General features: G+C 31.6%; 1 protein-coding gene across 2 annotated transcripts; it reads right to left on the bottom strand.

The window, feature by feature from the left end:
- Window positions 1-643: 643 nt before the first annotated feature.
- LOC124824456 (hAT dimerization domain-containing protein) lies at window positions 644-7,100 on the bottom strand. Of its 2 annotated transcripts, XM_088105925.1 has the most exons (9): window positions 6,916-7,100; window positions 5,424-5,529; window positions 5,249-5,330; window positions 2,845-4,322; window positions 2,062-2,748; window positions 1,886-1,969; window positions 1,721-1,796; window positions 1,287-1,609; window positions 644-1,179 (listed from the first exon to the last, which is right to left on the bottom strand). In XM_088105925.1, the coding sequence occupies exons 4-9, from the start codon at window positions 4,165-4,167 to the stop codon at window positions 967-969; spliced, it is 2,706 nt and encodes a 901-aa protein (XP_087962051.1). In that variant the 5' UTR covers window positions 4,168-4,322; window positions 5,249-5,330; window positions 5,424-5,529; window positions 6,916-7,100; the 3' UTR covers window positions 644-966. The 2 variants fall into 2 exon arrangements, with proteins under 2 accessions (XP_087962051.1, XP_047152848.2); XM_047296892.2 differs by lacking the exons at window positions 5,249-5,330; window positions 5,424-5,529.
- Window positions 7,101-13,750: the final 6,650 nt, after the last annotated feature.

Genomic DNA, 13,750 nt, shown 5'->3' with positions numbered 1-13,750 from the left:
CCCTAATCCAGTCTATGTAAAACTAGAGCTGTCAAAATAGGCCACCCGGCTCGACCCGTCCCGGCCCACCACAGGTTGGTCACTTAATAAGCCAACCCAAATAAGCTAATTTATTAGCGAGCCAGAAAAATTTGAATCCGACCCAACCCACCACGGGTTGGTGGGTAAACGGGTTGGCTCACTGGCTCACTTAATTACAATTTTTCTAAAATAAAAAAAATTACAAACTTTCTATAATTCAAATCTAAACAAATTTCACTCCCAAATTTCACTTCTAATGGATGTTTAATTAATTTTGAAAATAAGAAACTTAAATAATTTTTTCAAACAAAAACAAAATAATAAATATTTTTTTATAAAATTGAAATTAAATTTTAATAAAATAAAATTAGGTATGTGGGTTGGTGGGTCAACCCGGCTCACCACAGGTTCAATCCGTATGAGACAGATTTAAATGAACCGAGTTGAAATCTGACTCACATAAAAAATTATATACTTTTTTCAAACTCAGCTCGATTCAAATCCATGGTGAACCGGATTGTGACCCTTGACAAAAACTTCGGGAGTTAAGACTTTTAGAAAACCCGTTATTAAGTAGGTAAAAAAATAGGAGTTCGTTTTTGCATAGAATCAATCCATAGACTAGAAGTTGAAATGACACTTGTATTTATATGGCACTAGATGAAAAATTAATAACATTGAATATTCATTCGAGATCCTAGCATTTGCTTTATATTTCTTACGTTGTACAGTGCCAGATTTTATCTTACAATAACATTGATGAGTATATATGACTATTATTAGAACGATCCAAAATGATTGCGCTCCAAAATATAAAATAAATATGACTTTACGCACCGATATGATCATCTTGATTTTTCACTCCAAAATAATAAGCACGGGTTCACGATTCGCAACTAGGTGACCAGATAATTATTCTTCCGAAATGAGAACCATGTAACTTAATTACTCGCTCAAATCATCATCAAAATAATTCATATCAGACTCATCATCAGTTGCAGCATCCATGTTAGCATGATCTACATCTGGTGACCCTACAGCTAAGTCAGCCATAGTCACCAGCTCAAGGGATCCCTTTAGAGACCTAGCACTTCCATCATCGTAATCAATTGAATCATTTTCATATTCATCATCTAGTTCAACTCCAAAAAGAATATTCTACAAAACAAGAAAAACAAATATTCCATCAGTATAGCAACATCCTATCTGCTTCAGTGCTAAAGAGCATATATCACAAGTTCAAAAACACAGAAATCAAAGATTACCTTATCAACATCAGAGCTTTGTACATTATCATCTATTATCCAATCATCAAGTAAATGAGCTTGCAGAACACTGTCAACAGAGGACAACTTTGAGTCCCTGGACCTTTTTCTTAGTTGGCTTTCTCTAAGTCGCAAATTGTAGTGAACATATATAACGTCATTCATTTTTTTCTGAGATAGACGATTTTGTCTTTTGCAATGTATCTGGTCATATATACTCCAATCATGCTCACAAGCAAAGGACGAGCATGTCTGACTTAATATCCGTACAGCTATTCTGTGCAACTCTAAGCAACTTATTCCATGTTGTTGCCACCAAGCAGCTAGTGAGGTTAAGAAAGGAAACGAAATTAATCAATTCAAACTGAAGCAGCAATGCACCTCCAAAAAAGTTAATTATTATATGAATGATTTTACAGCAACATAGCAGTTACCTGGTTCTAGACCAGTTCTTGTGCTAATTGCCAATTCAGTTCCAAAGTCATCTTGTGCAGAATTATAATGAGCTATCTGGAAATGACATCACTTTGAAGCACATAGAACATATATCTAACAATTTGGTACCAAATAGATATTAGCATTCGTTAAGAACACATTACCTGCATTGATGCAGATATCCGTCTCATATTATCTGACTCCAGCCGAACAATGCATTCATTGAGCCCTCGTACTACCTCAGAATGCTATAGTCATATCAAACAGTCACTTCAGGAGAAAACTTAAATAAAATTTGAAAATAAGCAATCACTGGGAAATACTCAATATTCTTACATACCGGCACAAAATCCTGACGATATCTGTATGAGGGGTTTAAGAAGTATGCAGCCAAGTAAAGAGGGTGACAGAACAGAGAGTTCCAATGACTATCTATCACCTTCCAGAAGGGTTCATATTTACGTGCATCATCACCATGAACAGATTTGATTGCAAGTTTTGCCCTGTACATGTCGTTATATATATATGGCATTGACAAGCTCTCACCACTATAAAGTTTTTTTAGTACTTGCATTATCGGATCTATTGACTTCCTAACATACTGCATTTTCTTCCAAAATGTGACATTCAAAACAATTTTTTCCACCTCTTTCCCCTCGTTTGAGCTGGAGAATCTGGACAAAATCCATTTATTGGAAAGAAACATTCTTCTGAGACCAACTCTATGATCTAACAAGCTCTGTAGTGTAGCAAAGCTAGAGGCAAACCGGGTGGTAGCTGGTTTTAGAAGCTCCTGCCCCTCGGTGAACTCACTTTTCATTAGATTTAACAACCATATTTGATTGTAAATTAATTTTGTAATTTTTTGACCCTTTTCCATGCACTCTTCCACGCATCTTATTTTCAAAAAATCTTCAAGCATTCGATTAATACAATAAGTGGCACAAGGGGTCCAGAACAAATTCCTTCTCTTCTCTTCGAGCATTTTTCCAGCAGCTTTATAGTTAGGAGTATTTTCAGTTATTACCTACATCAAAAGTATAGGAGAAACAATGATTAATAACAGCTTCAAGGCGAAATTATAATGAATGAAGATGCGACAATATTATAAACAACATTTTACCTGCACTACATTTTCCTCACCTACTTCTTCCACTACTTTGTCCAGAAGCTTAAATAAATTTGGTGCATCTTCTATTACATTAGTGGCATCAACTGAAGAAACAAAGTATACACCATGAGGACAAGAAACCAGAAAGTTAACGATTGTCCTACCCTGTGTATCTATCCAACTATCTGCCATTATAGAGCAACCAGTAACTGCCCAGGAAGCCTTGTATTCAAGAAGGTAACTTTTAATAGAATTGATTTCCTCCTGCAAAAAGCGGCCAGACATTAGTTGGCTAGGTTGGCATATCAGTCCTGGTCCATATTGACCAACCATTTCCAGCATTTTATGAAAATATAGAGAGTCTGCAGCCTGTACAGGAATCCCTGCATGGTAAAAAAATTTGCAAATTGAAGAAATAACTTCCTTTCGTAATTTCTTAGTGGGCCCTGTCTTAACTTTTATTTGTTTGTAAGTTTGAGGAGTCTGATTCTTGGGCAATTTCAGATAAACATTATCCAATCTTGATCTTCTCAATAAAGGTTCAGGACAAGTACTGGGTGGCATTCCCTTGAAGGTCTTCATTACATCTTTAGAGAATCTCTTATCAACATCCATCAAAGTTTCTTTGTTCATATGATGCAAAGCATCTTCTACTTGTTCAAACTCATCATCATCATTGTCGGATTTTGCATAGAAAGGCATCAGTTCCTTAGCCTCAGGTCGCCTAAGTCTCCTCCCAGTACGATGCCATTTCATATTCTCTTTTATTTTCTGATAAACTTCTTCTGGAGCATTTTTACAAGGTGCTACCTCTCCAGGAATTCTAGCCAAATGTTGTTTAAACCGATTTATACCACCACTAACAATTTTCTCACAGTAATTGCATTTAACTTTCTTCTTTCTATCGTCTTGAGCAACACCATGCTCCCACCCTGGGTCAACATATCCTAAGGAGCGAAGAGGAGTCAAATTTACAGATACATTTCGATCATCCATCAATTGCTTACCTTTGCTTCTACTCCCAACTTGCTCTTCCTCATCTTCATCATCATTTGAGTGAAAATTCATGTATGCTTGTGCATCAACTTGCTTTTGTTTTTTATGGGAACGACAGCCTTCAAGATTTTCCTTCATTTTTAGGTAGACTTCATCAGGAGCCTTTTCACAGTATGTTACTTCCCCAGAAACTCGAGCTAAATGCTGCTTTAATCTGTATATCCCACCACTAACAATTTTGCCACAGTAGTTGCATCTAACCTTCTTTTTCCGCTCGTCCTGGGCTATGCCATGATCCCAACCAGGATCAACAAATCCAGTGGAACGTATTGGAGCCATTATGTCCAAAACAGAGCAATTATAATGCTACTCACATTTGCATTGGTGCTGAATACAAGGCAATTAAAACTTTCAAATTACAAGTCAAGCAATCTGAGAGCCTTCTCTGTCGCAGCAACAATGATGTAACAGTGTGCCCTGACCTCAATGCAATGCTGTACGAAAATAAAAGAAATAAAATAAGAGAAGAATATATATGATATATACAAGAAGGATAAGAAATCAGATATAAATAAAAGGAAGGAATAGGTGGAAGAAATGCAGGGCCTAAATCACTTAAATAATATAACTCAAGATTTTTAGATGATATATGAAAGAAATTGAGTCAGAACATACCATCAAACAATAGAAAGGGAAAATTTACATAAAATAATCTTAATGACTTAGTCCACCACCTCAAGATAGCTTATATCCTTACAGTTTTATGGATTAACCAAACCCCTTGAACTAACCTTAGTATATATTGGATTAGCTTATTTCGGGGAAATAACTTTTATTGGTAGATTGTTGAGAGCTTTCGAAAGAAAAAAAGTATTTATTTCTCCAACATTAGTATTTGTCAGACATGCTAAGTTATTTGGATAAACGATAAGATTAAATTTATTCAAATCTATGTGAGTAAATGTTGAATGGTGAGAAAATTACACTAAGAAATAAGACTGGCATACAGAATAATGTCCATGCCTCTCATACTAAGAAGATTTGGAACTGTCTACACTTCATGTTAGAAGAACTCTGCTACATGCTAACTAGCTTCTCATAAAGAACTTCTGAGATAAAATGTTGAAGGTATGAATTGAGAAGAGTGAACCATGAGACACTTGTCAAGTCTTAATGACTAGAACTAAATATATCTGGTGCAATTATGAGACAATTTTAGCATTAATGCCATCAAATCTTATCAAACAATTGCTAATTAACCAGCATTTTTTTCTTACTTATATTTACGTATCATATACATCAACCAATTTAAATTATCGGTGCTTCATTATTTAATACATCCTGATCAAAAAAATTTATCCAGAGGGTCACGAAACAGAGGATGCTTGAAGATCAGAGCAAAGACAGCATTCTGACATACATGCACCTATAGAAGCTAGGAGAGAAAAGCCAATAAAGCCAATGTGAGACAGCATTTTTGAAAGAAACATTGATACATTTTCCTGCATTGAATAGAGTCAACAATGAGTTATACTTTTCAGTAAGTACGGAGGCAGCCTTTTCATGAAAACCAGAAAGGGGCAAATATTGGATACCAGTGTTATGCAACTTTGTGTAGGATCAAGCCTAGACACAAAAGACTACTTTCAACCTATAGTGGAAGCGAGAAGCAGACTCGTCCTTGACAAAGTTCTCCATAAACTAGCAAAAGTTTTAGTGAAGTTAGAAGCAGCTTCATCATTGACAGCTCCTACTAAACTAGCAATAGATTTTATTTTTTTTAAATCATTTCTCATTCATAAAATTTCAATCAAGACTGCCTTTTAAAAAGGTCCAAAGATATCCCTAACTAGTATCCCAACTGATAAAATACAAATAAAGGATAATGGATAGGACCATGACTAACAACTTCCTGATTGATAAAATAAAGAGATCCCTACTTAATAGGATCATAGATTCATATCTAAAAGTTGTCCTAATTAATAAAATAAGGATCGAAATCTAGATCTTATTAAAATAGGAAAAAATAAAGACACAAGGTAATCCTAATTAGCGGTCCACATCACCATGAGACCATTAATTCCATTAGTTACAACACACCCTACACGATCATAAAATGCATCGTAGAACAAACAAATGTACAGTGTACAGCATTGAATAGAATAGTAAGAATTAGAAACAATTATACAATTACACAATAATCTTTTAAAGAGTGCCGGATTGAAATGTTCTGTTGATGCAGGGATGGGATAGCACTGAGGGATAATTCACTGCTGCCACATTATATGTACAATCCAAAAGCGTCCATTTGGGCTGACCAGCACGTAGATTCAACGTTCAATCCTCACATCTACTAGCTCCATAACACACCCAATAAAAAGGCCATTCCAGCTCGAAGAAATTCTTCAGTCTACCTGCCTTTTCTGCCTCTAATTTTACTACCCAATGAGAGAACAAGACGAGATGCATTTGGAACTTACGTGGATTAGATAAATCAAAGAGCCAACCGTGATTGCATCTAACATAGCATCTGATTTAGTTCCTAGTTCCTGTTCCCTAAAAGCTGTTGTCAATTCTTTAAACTATTTTAACAAGCAAAAACTAGGTATGTGAAAGTTTTCAGCTTGGCATGAACAATTGCAGTCAAAACTCATGCGAATTTATCAGTTTATTTATCAGTGTTTACCACACTCAAAGATACAAGTTCCTCCATATATATCCCCATTTATAATACACACTACACTGCAACGTCCACTCTCTTTTGTCCATTCACAAACTACTCACTCACCACTGGCCAAAGAGGACACAATATGTTCCCCATGCTATACATTCTCATTCTTCACAATCTAACCATAACTCAATCTCGAAGCTAAATTGAAAGAATTCACATAACTTCGAAGAAAACTCAATCCACTTGAACACATAGGGCTTGCATAAACCTCAAAATCACAATGTCCTTTTATTTGTTTTTTTTTTTGTGGACTCGCGTATGGATATCACAACAATCGCCTATACCACAAACCCTAAGTGAAAACGAATGTGCAATACATAAACGAATAGCATAAAGAAGATAAAAAAAGAAAAAACCTCAATGAAAGGTAGACGATCTAAATCGGAGTTGAACCACCGGCGGCGAAAGGACTTGCCGGCGGCGGAATCGTTCGGCCTTAGGAGGCTATAGGAAATCGCTTCGGAATCGCGAGTCGCGAGTGAATAGACTCTCAACTCGACCCGGCCGCGTTATACCGATTTTTTATTTTTGTCTTCAGATTATAGATTCACATGATTATTACGTTATAGTAAAATATGAATAAATTATATATAAAAAATAAATAAATTGTATTCATTAATTACTATTTTGGTTTTTGTTATTATCGTGTACGAGAGTGTAACGAGTTGGGCACGCTACACAGCTGTTGAGTTGACTCAGCGGGTTCTTTTTCATATTTGGTTCTTACTCAGCGGTTTTCAAAGTTACTAATACATACCATCTACATATTTTTCTTCGCTATATTCTAAATGAAATTTAATTAATCGATAAAAAATATAATAGTTATACATACATAAATATATATATATATATATATATATATATATATATATATATATATATATATATATGTGTGTGTGAAATTCATCTTAGTATCCACAATTATTTTTTAATTTTATTTTTAAATAAAAAATGTAAATTAATATAATTATTTTATTAATTTTATGTTTTTTGTGATCATTTTTCTAAATTTAACTATTTTTTTTATTTGGCTTTTTTTAAACTTAACAATTTTTTAATTACAAACTTATATACAAAATAAATAAAAAATATTTACAATAAATTATAAAAGTATATAATTGATTTTCTAATTTATGTCTATATTATTATATCTATAAATTAATTTTATTATATAAAGAAGATTTTATCTTTCCGTATATACATTTTATTTACAATTTTATTCTTTAAGTATTTTTTAAGCCAAAATAATTATTTTACCAATTTTATAAATTATCTTTTTAAATTTAATCTTTTTTATTTGAATTTTTTTTCTAAAATTTAACAATTTTTTAAACTAAAATAACTATTTATAATAAAAAATTATTTTTATACTATTATACAAAGAGATTCTAGGTATACATTTTGTTTCTAATTTTATCTTTTAAGATTTTTTCAAGACCAAAATAATTATTTTACCAATTTTATTCTTTAAGATATTAAATCTTTTAAAATTTACTTTTTTTCCTGTTTATTTCTAAAATTTAACTATTTTTTAAAATTAAAATAAATTATAATAAAAAAGTACCACTTAAGAATTTAGGAGATACACAGTCAATTTTTTATTTGATTGTTGTGGTTAAAAGTATTTAAATGATTAGAAAAATGTAACCAATTAAATTAAGTCATTACTAAATAATAATATTTAGTATAAAAATATAAATTTTTATACTATTATTTATTGTCTTCCAAAATTTTAAGTAATTTTGTTTTATTAAAAACATTTTTTATTAACGAGAAGATAATGTCGAATACAAAAACACGTAAATGTATATTTAGGTCCATTCTTATTCACAACCTTACATATTTATCGTTGATCTCAATACTACATCTACTTTAGTATATATAAATATGCATATAGGATGAAAATCATAACCACAACAATAATAAAAGGGTAAGATATTGACATTAAATCATAATATATATATATATATATATATATATATATATATAACATTATCATCATCAACTTTTTTTAAAAAATTCATACCAACAAATATAACAAATATTATTTATAATTTACTAATTCTCTTTAATCATAATTAAATAAATGTTACAGTGACTACTCATGATAAATGAGCTAATGTTACTTATTTGAAATCTTCAAGTACCTCCAACTATAATAAACTAAATAATGTATTGTATTTTGTACTGGTTAGTAAGAATAAATGAGTTAATACCACTTATTTAAATTCCTAAGGTTTACACTTTCAATTACAATTATCCAATATTTATTTATATTTATATATATATGGGTTACTAATGCGCCGAATGCCTGTTTTTCAGTTTAGCAATGTGTACCGGATTTTAGTACAAAAATTACCTTTATATATCATGGATTCTAAGTTTTAAGGTTAAGGGTATTTTAATAATTTTCATTCTCAAACTAGAAAAAAAAGAAACCTCCAAATTTAAAAAAAAAAATCAGAAACACTCGCTGTTAAACAATTTCTTACAAAAAATGATTTTATAATTTTTGTCTTATCTAATTTTATCTAATTTTCACAAACATAATGACATATGAAGGAATTGGTAATTGGCCTGGAAAAAATAAAAAACACTCGTTGTTAAACAATTTCTTACAAAAAAATGATTTTATAATGAGTTTTCATTTTATAATTTTTGTCTTATCTAATTTTATCTAATTTTCACAAGCATAATGACATCTAAAGAAACTCGTAATTGGCCTGGAAAAAATAAAAAACACTCGCCGTTAAACAATTTTTTAAATAAATGATTTTATAATGAGCTTTCATTTTATAATTTTTGTCTATCTAATTTTCACAAGCATAATGACATATGAAAGAATTAAAGGGTTTTTTTTGAGATGATGACTCAAGATCTGCAGATGATGAAATTAGAGAGGTTAGTGAAGATGATGAAATTGAAGAGATCTTAAATGAACCTTTGCTTGAAGGCAAATATGTCAATGACTCAACTCTTTACAAAGGCAAATTGTTTAACATGAATGTTTCTGATTTTTTCACTTGGAGCTACATTAGGATAACAGATTAAATGTTAGAGTGAGAGAGATGGAAGAGAAAGGGTTGAGAGGAATGAGGGAGATGAGTAAGGGTTTGAGAGTTTCTTGTTTTTTTTTTTTAGTTTTGAGAATGAAATTCTTAAAATACCTTTAACCTTAAAACTTAGAATTCATAAGGGTATTTTTGTCTACTGAAATCTAGTACACATTGTTAAAATATACCAACTGAAAAACCAGGTGTACGCGCGTTAGTAAATCCCATATATATATATATATATATATATATATATATATATATATATATATTATATAACAATTATTAAATATCAAAATCATAGTTAGAATCATCGTATAGTTAAAACTAAACAAAAAAAATGAGCTTAGAGTCACTTCACTTAAATAAATCAAAATAATAAATAAAATTGAGATGATGAACATCTAAATAAATAAGTTAAATAAGTAGAATAATAAATAAAAATAAAAATGTGATTATTAACACTCATTAAATAAATTAAATAAAAATAATAATATATGTAAATAAAAATAGGTTGTGAACACTCACTAAATAAATTAAATAAACATAATAATAAATATAAAAATGAAGTTATGAACACCTCATTAAATAAATTAAATAAAAATAATAATAATTATAAATAAGAGTGAAGTTATGAACACCTTGCTAAATAAATTAAATAAACAAAATAATATATAAATAAAAGGAGGTTATGAATACCTTACTAAATAAATAAAGTAAAATAAAATAAAAAATGATATTATGAATATCTCATTAAATAATGGTTTAATACTACTTTTGGTCCCTATATTCGTCAACTTTATTTAATGTGGAACTTATTTTTTTTAGTGTTCAACGTAGTCCTTATTTTCGTAATTTATGTTAAAATTCGTTCTTTTTGCTGACAATATCTAAATAGTTGACAACATCTAAATAGTTAACAATTGAGTGTCCACATGAGGATGATGTGGTAGTTTTTAGCTTATGTGGCCACTTAAACACAAAGTGATGTGAATTTGTGGTATTTGGAAGTGGTTTTCTAAAATTTAATTAGACATTTTGAGGTTAGTGGATTGCAAAATAGGGGTTTCGTTTTTAAAGTGTGAAGGTTTTATTGTGCTTTGGTTAGGAAATATCCAATAAAATAAACATTAGGGTTGAAGTCTGGGTTTACAGGTTTGTGTATCGTGTGCAAGGACAATTTGGTGTAAAGCATTGGGCGACTTTATCATTCAAATTGGAAGCATTGATCCATGCCTAGATCATGGATGCATTCCTAATCTATGCTTGGTTTTTTGTATTAGGGTTTAGGGATTTTTGTAGGATTTTTGTCGCATTCCTAATCATGTTGGCTATTGTTTGTTTTACATTATGGTGAGGTGATGTTTTGAAGAATTGTTTAAAACATTGTTTTCATTGAGTGTGTAACACATTGGTCTGTAACATTTTACAATTATTTGTCAGTGGATGATTGTCGATTTTGCATTTATGGGTTTCGTTTCCCATACCTTTTACTTTAAGCGTTTACAATGGTACCATGTCCTTAAAGTTAATTTTGTAGGTTTGCATTTAAAATGTGTGACAAGAGATTTCAAGTTGTGGTCCACCATAGTGGGACCTTGACAAAAGAGATTCCATTTAAATATATTAGTGGGAAACTAACTTATTGGAGTGTTAAAATAAAAAGTTACACTCTCAACTATTTTGAAATCTGATTAATAATTTTTTTATAGGTTTAATCCTTTTCGACATCCCTATTTGTGCAGGATTTTCTCAGATAGGTCCTCGTTTTCTAAAGTGTGTCAAAATGGTCCTTAATTTTGAAAATTGAAATCAATTGAGACCTTCCCGTTAAGTTGGTTGGACGGTGTTAAAGAAATTGATGCGTGGGTTGTTGAGATGACCAAATGGTACTGACGTGGCACAATACTATTGTTGACCTGGCTTAATGGTGAGTTTTTATATTTAAAAAAGTTAAATTTTTAAATCAAAACGCAACGTTTTGATTTTTAACAAAATAAATGAACGTTTTAAATGAAGGAATCCCTAAATTGAAGAAATCCCCAAATTGGTTGACGAGAGCGAGGTTCGTGTTGGAGGTTGTGGAGCTTGTTATTTGAGGGTATTTTGGTTTGACGCAGGTGGGTGGGTTTAAGAACGTAGATGTTCATAGACGATGTCGAAGGAGCATTCTTGTTGTTTGTCGACATGCAATGTGTGGCGGAAGGAGAACCGTAATGTGTGTTCACCGATTTGCCACTGCCGAAAGAGATTGTTGTTTATACAGAGTGATGCTGAAGAGGGTGGTTGCAACTACTTCAAATGGTTCAATGATGTTGTGGAAGAGGAAATGGGCAAATGCTTGAAGTGTGAAGGAAACAAAGAAAGTTCGGTGCACAGTGAAGAAATGGATAGTAATAGGAAAATTTTAGTTAAGTTTGAGAAATCTTTGTTGGTTGTTGAAAAGTGGATGAAGGTGTTGATATTGTTGGTTTTTCTTTTATGTGTAATAAACACAATTTGCGTATCAATGTTGATGACAATGGGCTGATGGGTTGTAACTGTGTTGTACCTTTCTTCCATTTCAATGAAAGTCAGACTTGTTATTAGTGAAAAATTCTATTTTTGTTATGGAATGTGATGAGTAAATAATGTTATTATGTTGAAGTTGTTATGTTTTTATGAGTCTATATATTGCTATCATACACCTGCGTCATGCATATCTGAGATGTTTTTATGAGTCTAAAAAAATCTGCATTGCTCAGGGTCACTTTTTAAAGAATTTTGCATCACCCAATAATAAGGCATATATTGTTTTGGAAAATGATTCTTTAACAAGTGTAATCATTTACCAAGCTTCTGTAAACGATTACAAGTGTACTTTTTGGTGCAGAAGTTTCAGGACTTCATCTAAGTTGTTCATCTCACAAACATTTTTCCTTTCCTCAATAATGGGGTGCCCAAACATAACTTTCCAGCCTCTACTCACATTTAAACACTAAAATCAAGTGAAAACCAGTTGATTTATGCCAAAAAATTAAAAATTTTGACTATGGTCACCTAGGTTAACACAACTGACTCCTCCAGTACAAGTTTTTGTACAAATCCTGGATTTTGTTCGTGTAATCGTTTACCAAGCATCTGTAAACGATTACAAGTGTATTTTTTGGTGCAGAAGTTTCAGGACTTCATCTAAGTTGTTCATCTCACAAACATTTTTCCTTTCCTCAATCATGGGGTGCCCAAACATGACTTTCCAGCCTCTACTCACACTTAAACACTAAAATCAAGTGAAAACCAGTTGATTTATGCCAAAAAATTAAAAATTTTGACTATGGTCACCTAGGTTACCACAATTGACACCTCCAGTATAAGTTTCTGTACAAATCCTGGATTTTGTTCGTGTAATCGTTTACCAAGCATCTGTAAACGATTACAAGTGTATTTTTTGGTATAGAAGTTTCAAGACTTCATCTAAGTTGTTCATCTCATAAACATTTTTCCTTTCCTCAATCATGGGATGCCCAAACATGACTTTCCAGCCTATACTCACACTTAAACACTAAAATCAAGTGAAAACCAGTTGATTTATGCCAAAAAAATAAAAATTTTGACTATGGTTACCTAGGTTACCACAACTGACTCCTCCAGTACAAGTTTCTGTACAAATCCTGGATTTTGTTCGTGTAATCGTTTACCAAGCATCTGTAAACGATTACAAGTGTATTTTTTGGTGCAGAAGTTTCAAGACTTTATCTAAGTTGTTCATCTCATAAACATTGTTCATTTCCTCAATCATGGGGTGCCCAAACATGACTTTCCAGTCTATAAACATGATTTATGCCAAAAAATTAAAAAATTTGACTATGGTCACCAAGGTTACAACAAATTTGACCAATTAAAACTTGACACGTGACGTTGTCAAATTTTTGTCAAATTGGCGTTATTAAAATATCGCGATCCTATTGTTTTGATGCCCAAATATGTAGATAAACATACGTGATGCAGAACAAATATATCTGGACAAAAGTTTACAACAAATATAAAACATCAAAATATAGACTCATTTCATTGATATGCAGAGGTGAAGAAATAGACTGATTTCATTGATAAGCAGAGGTGAAGAAACCAATATAAAACATCAAAATACAGACTGATA

This window comes from Vigna umbellata, chromosome 2, assembly GCF_029865625.1.
Source record: "Vigna umbellata cultivar VRB3 chromosome 2, Vumbellata_1.0, whole genome shotgun sequence".
Lineage (NCBI taxonomy): Eukaryota > Viridiplantae > Streptophyta > Magnoliopsida > Fabales > Fabaceae > Vigna > Vigna umbellata.
This window is presented reverse-complemented; position numbering and strand designations above follow the sequence as displayed.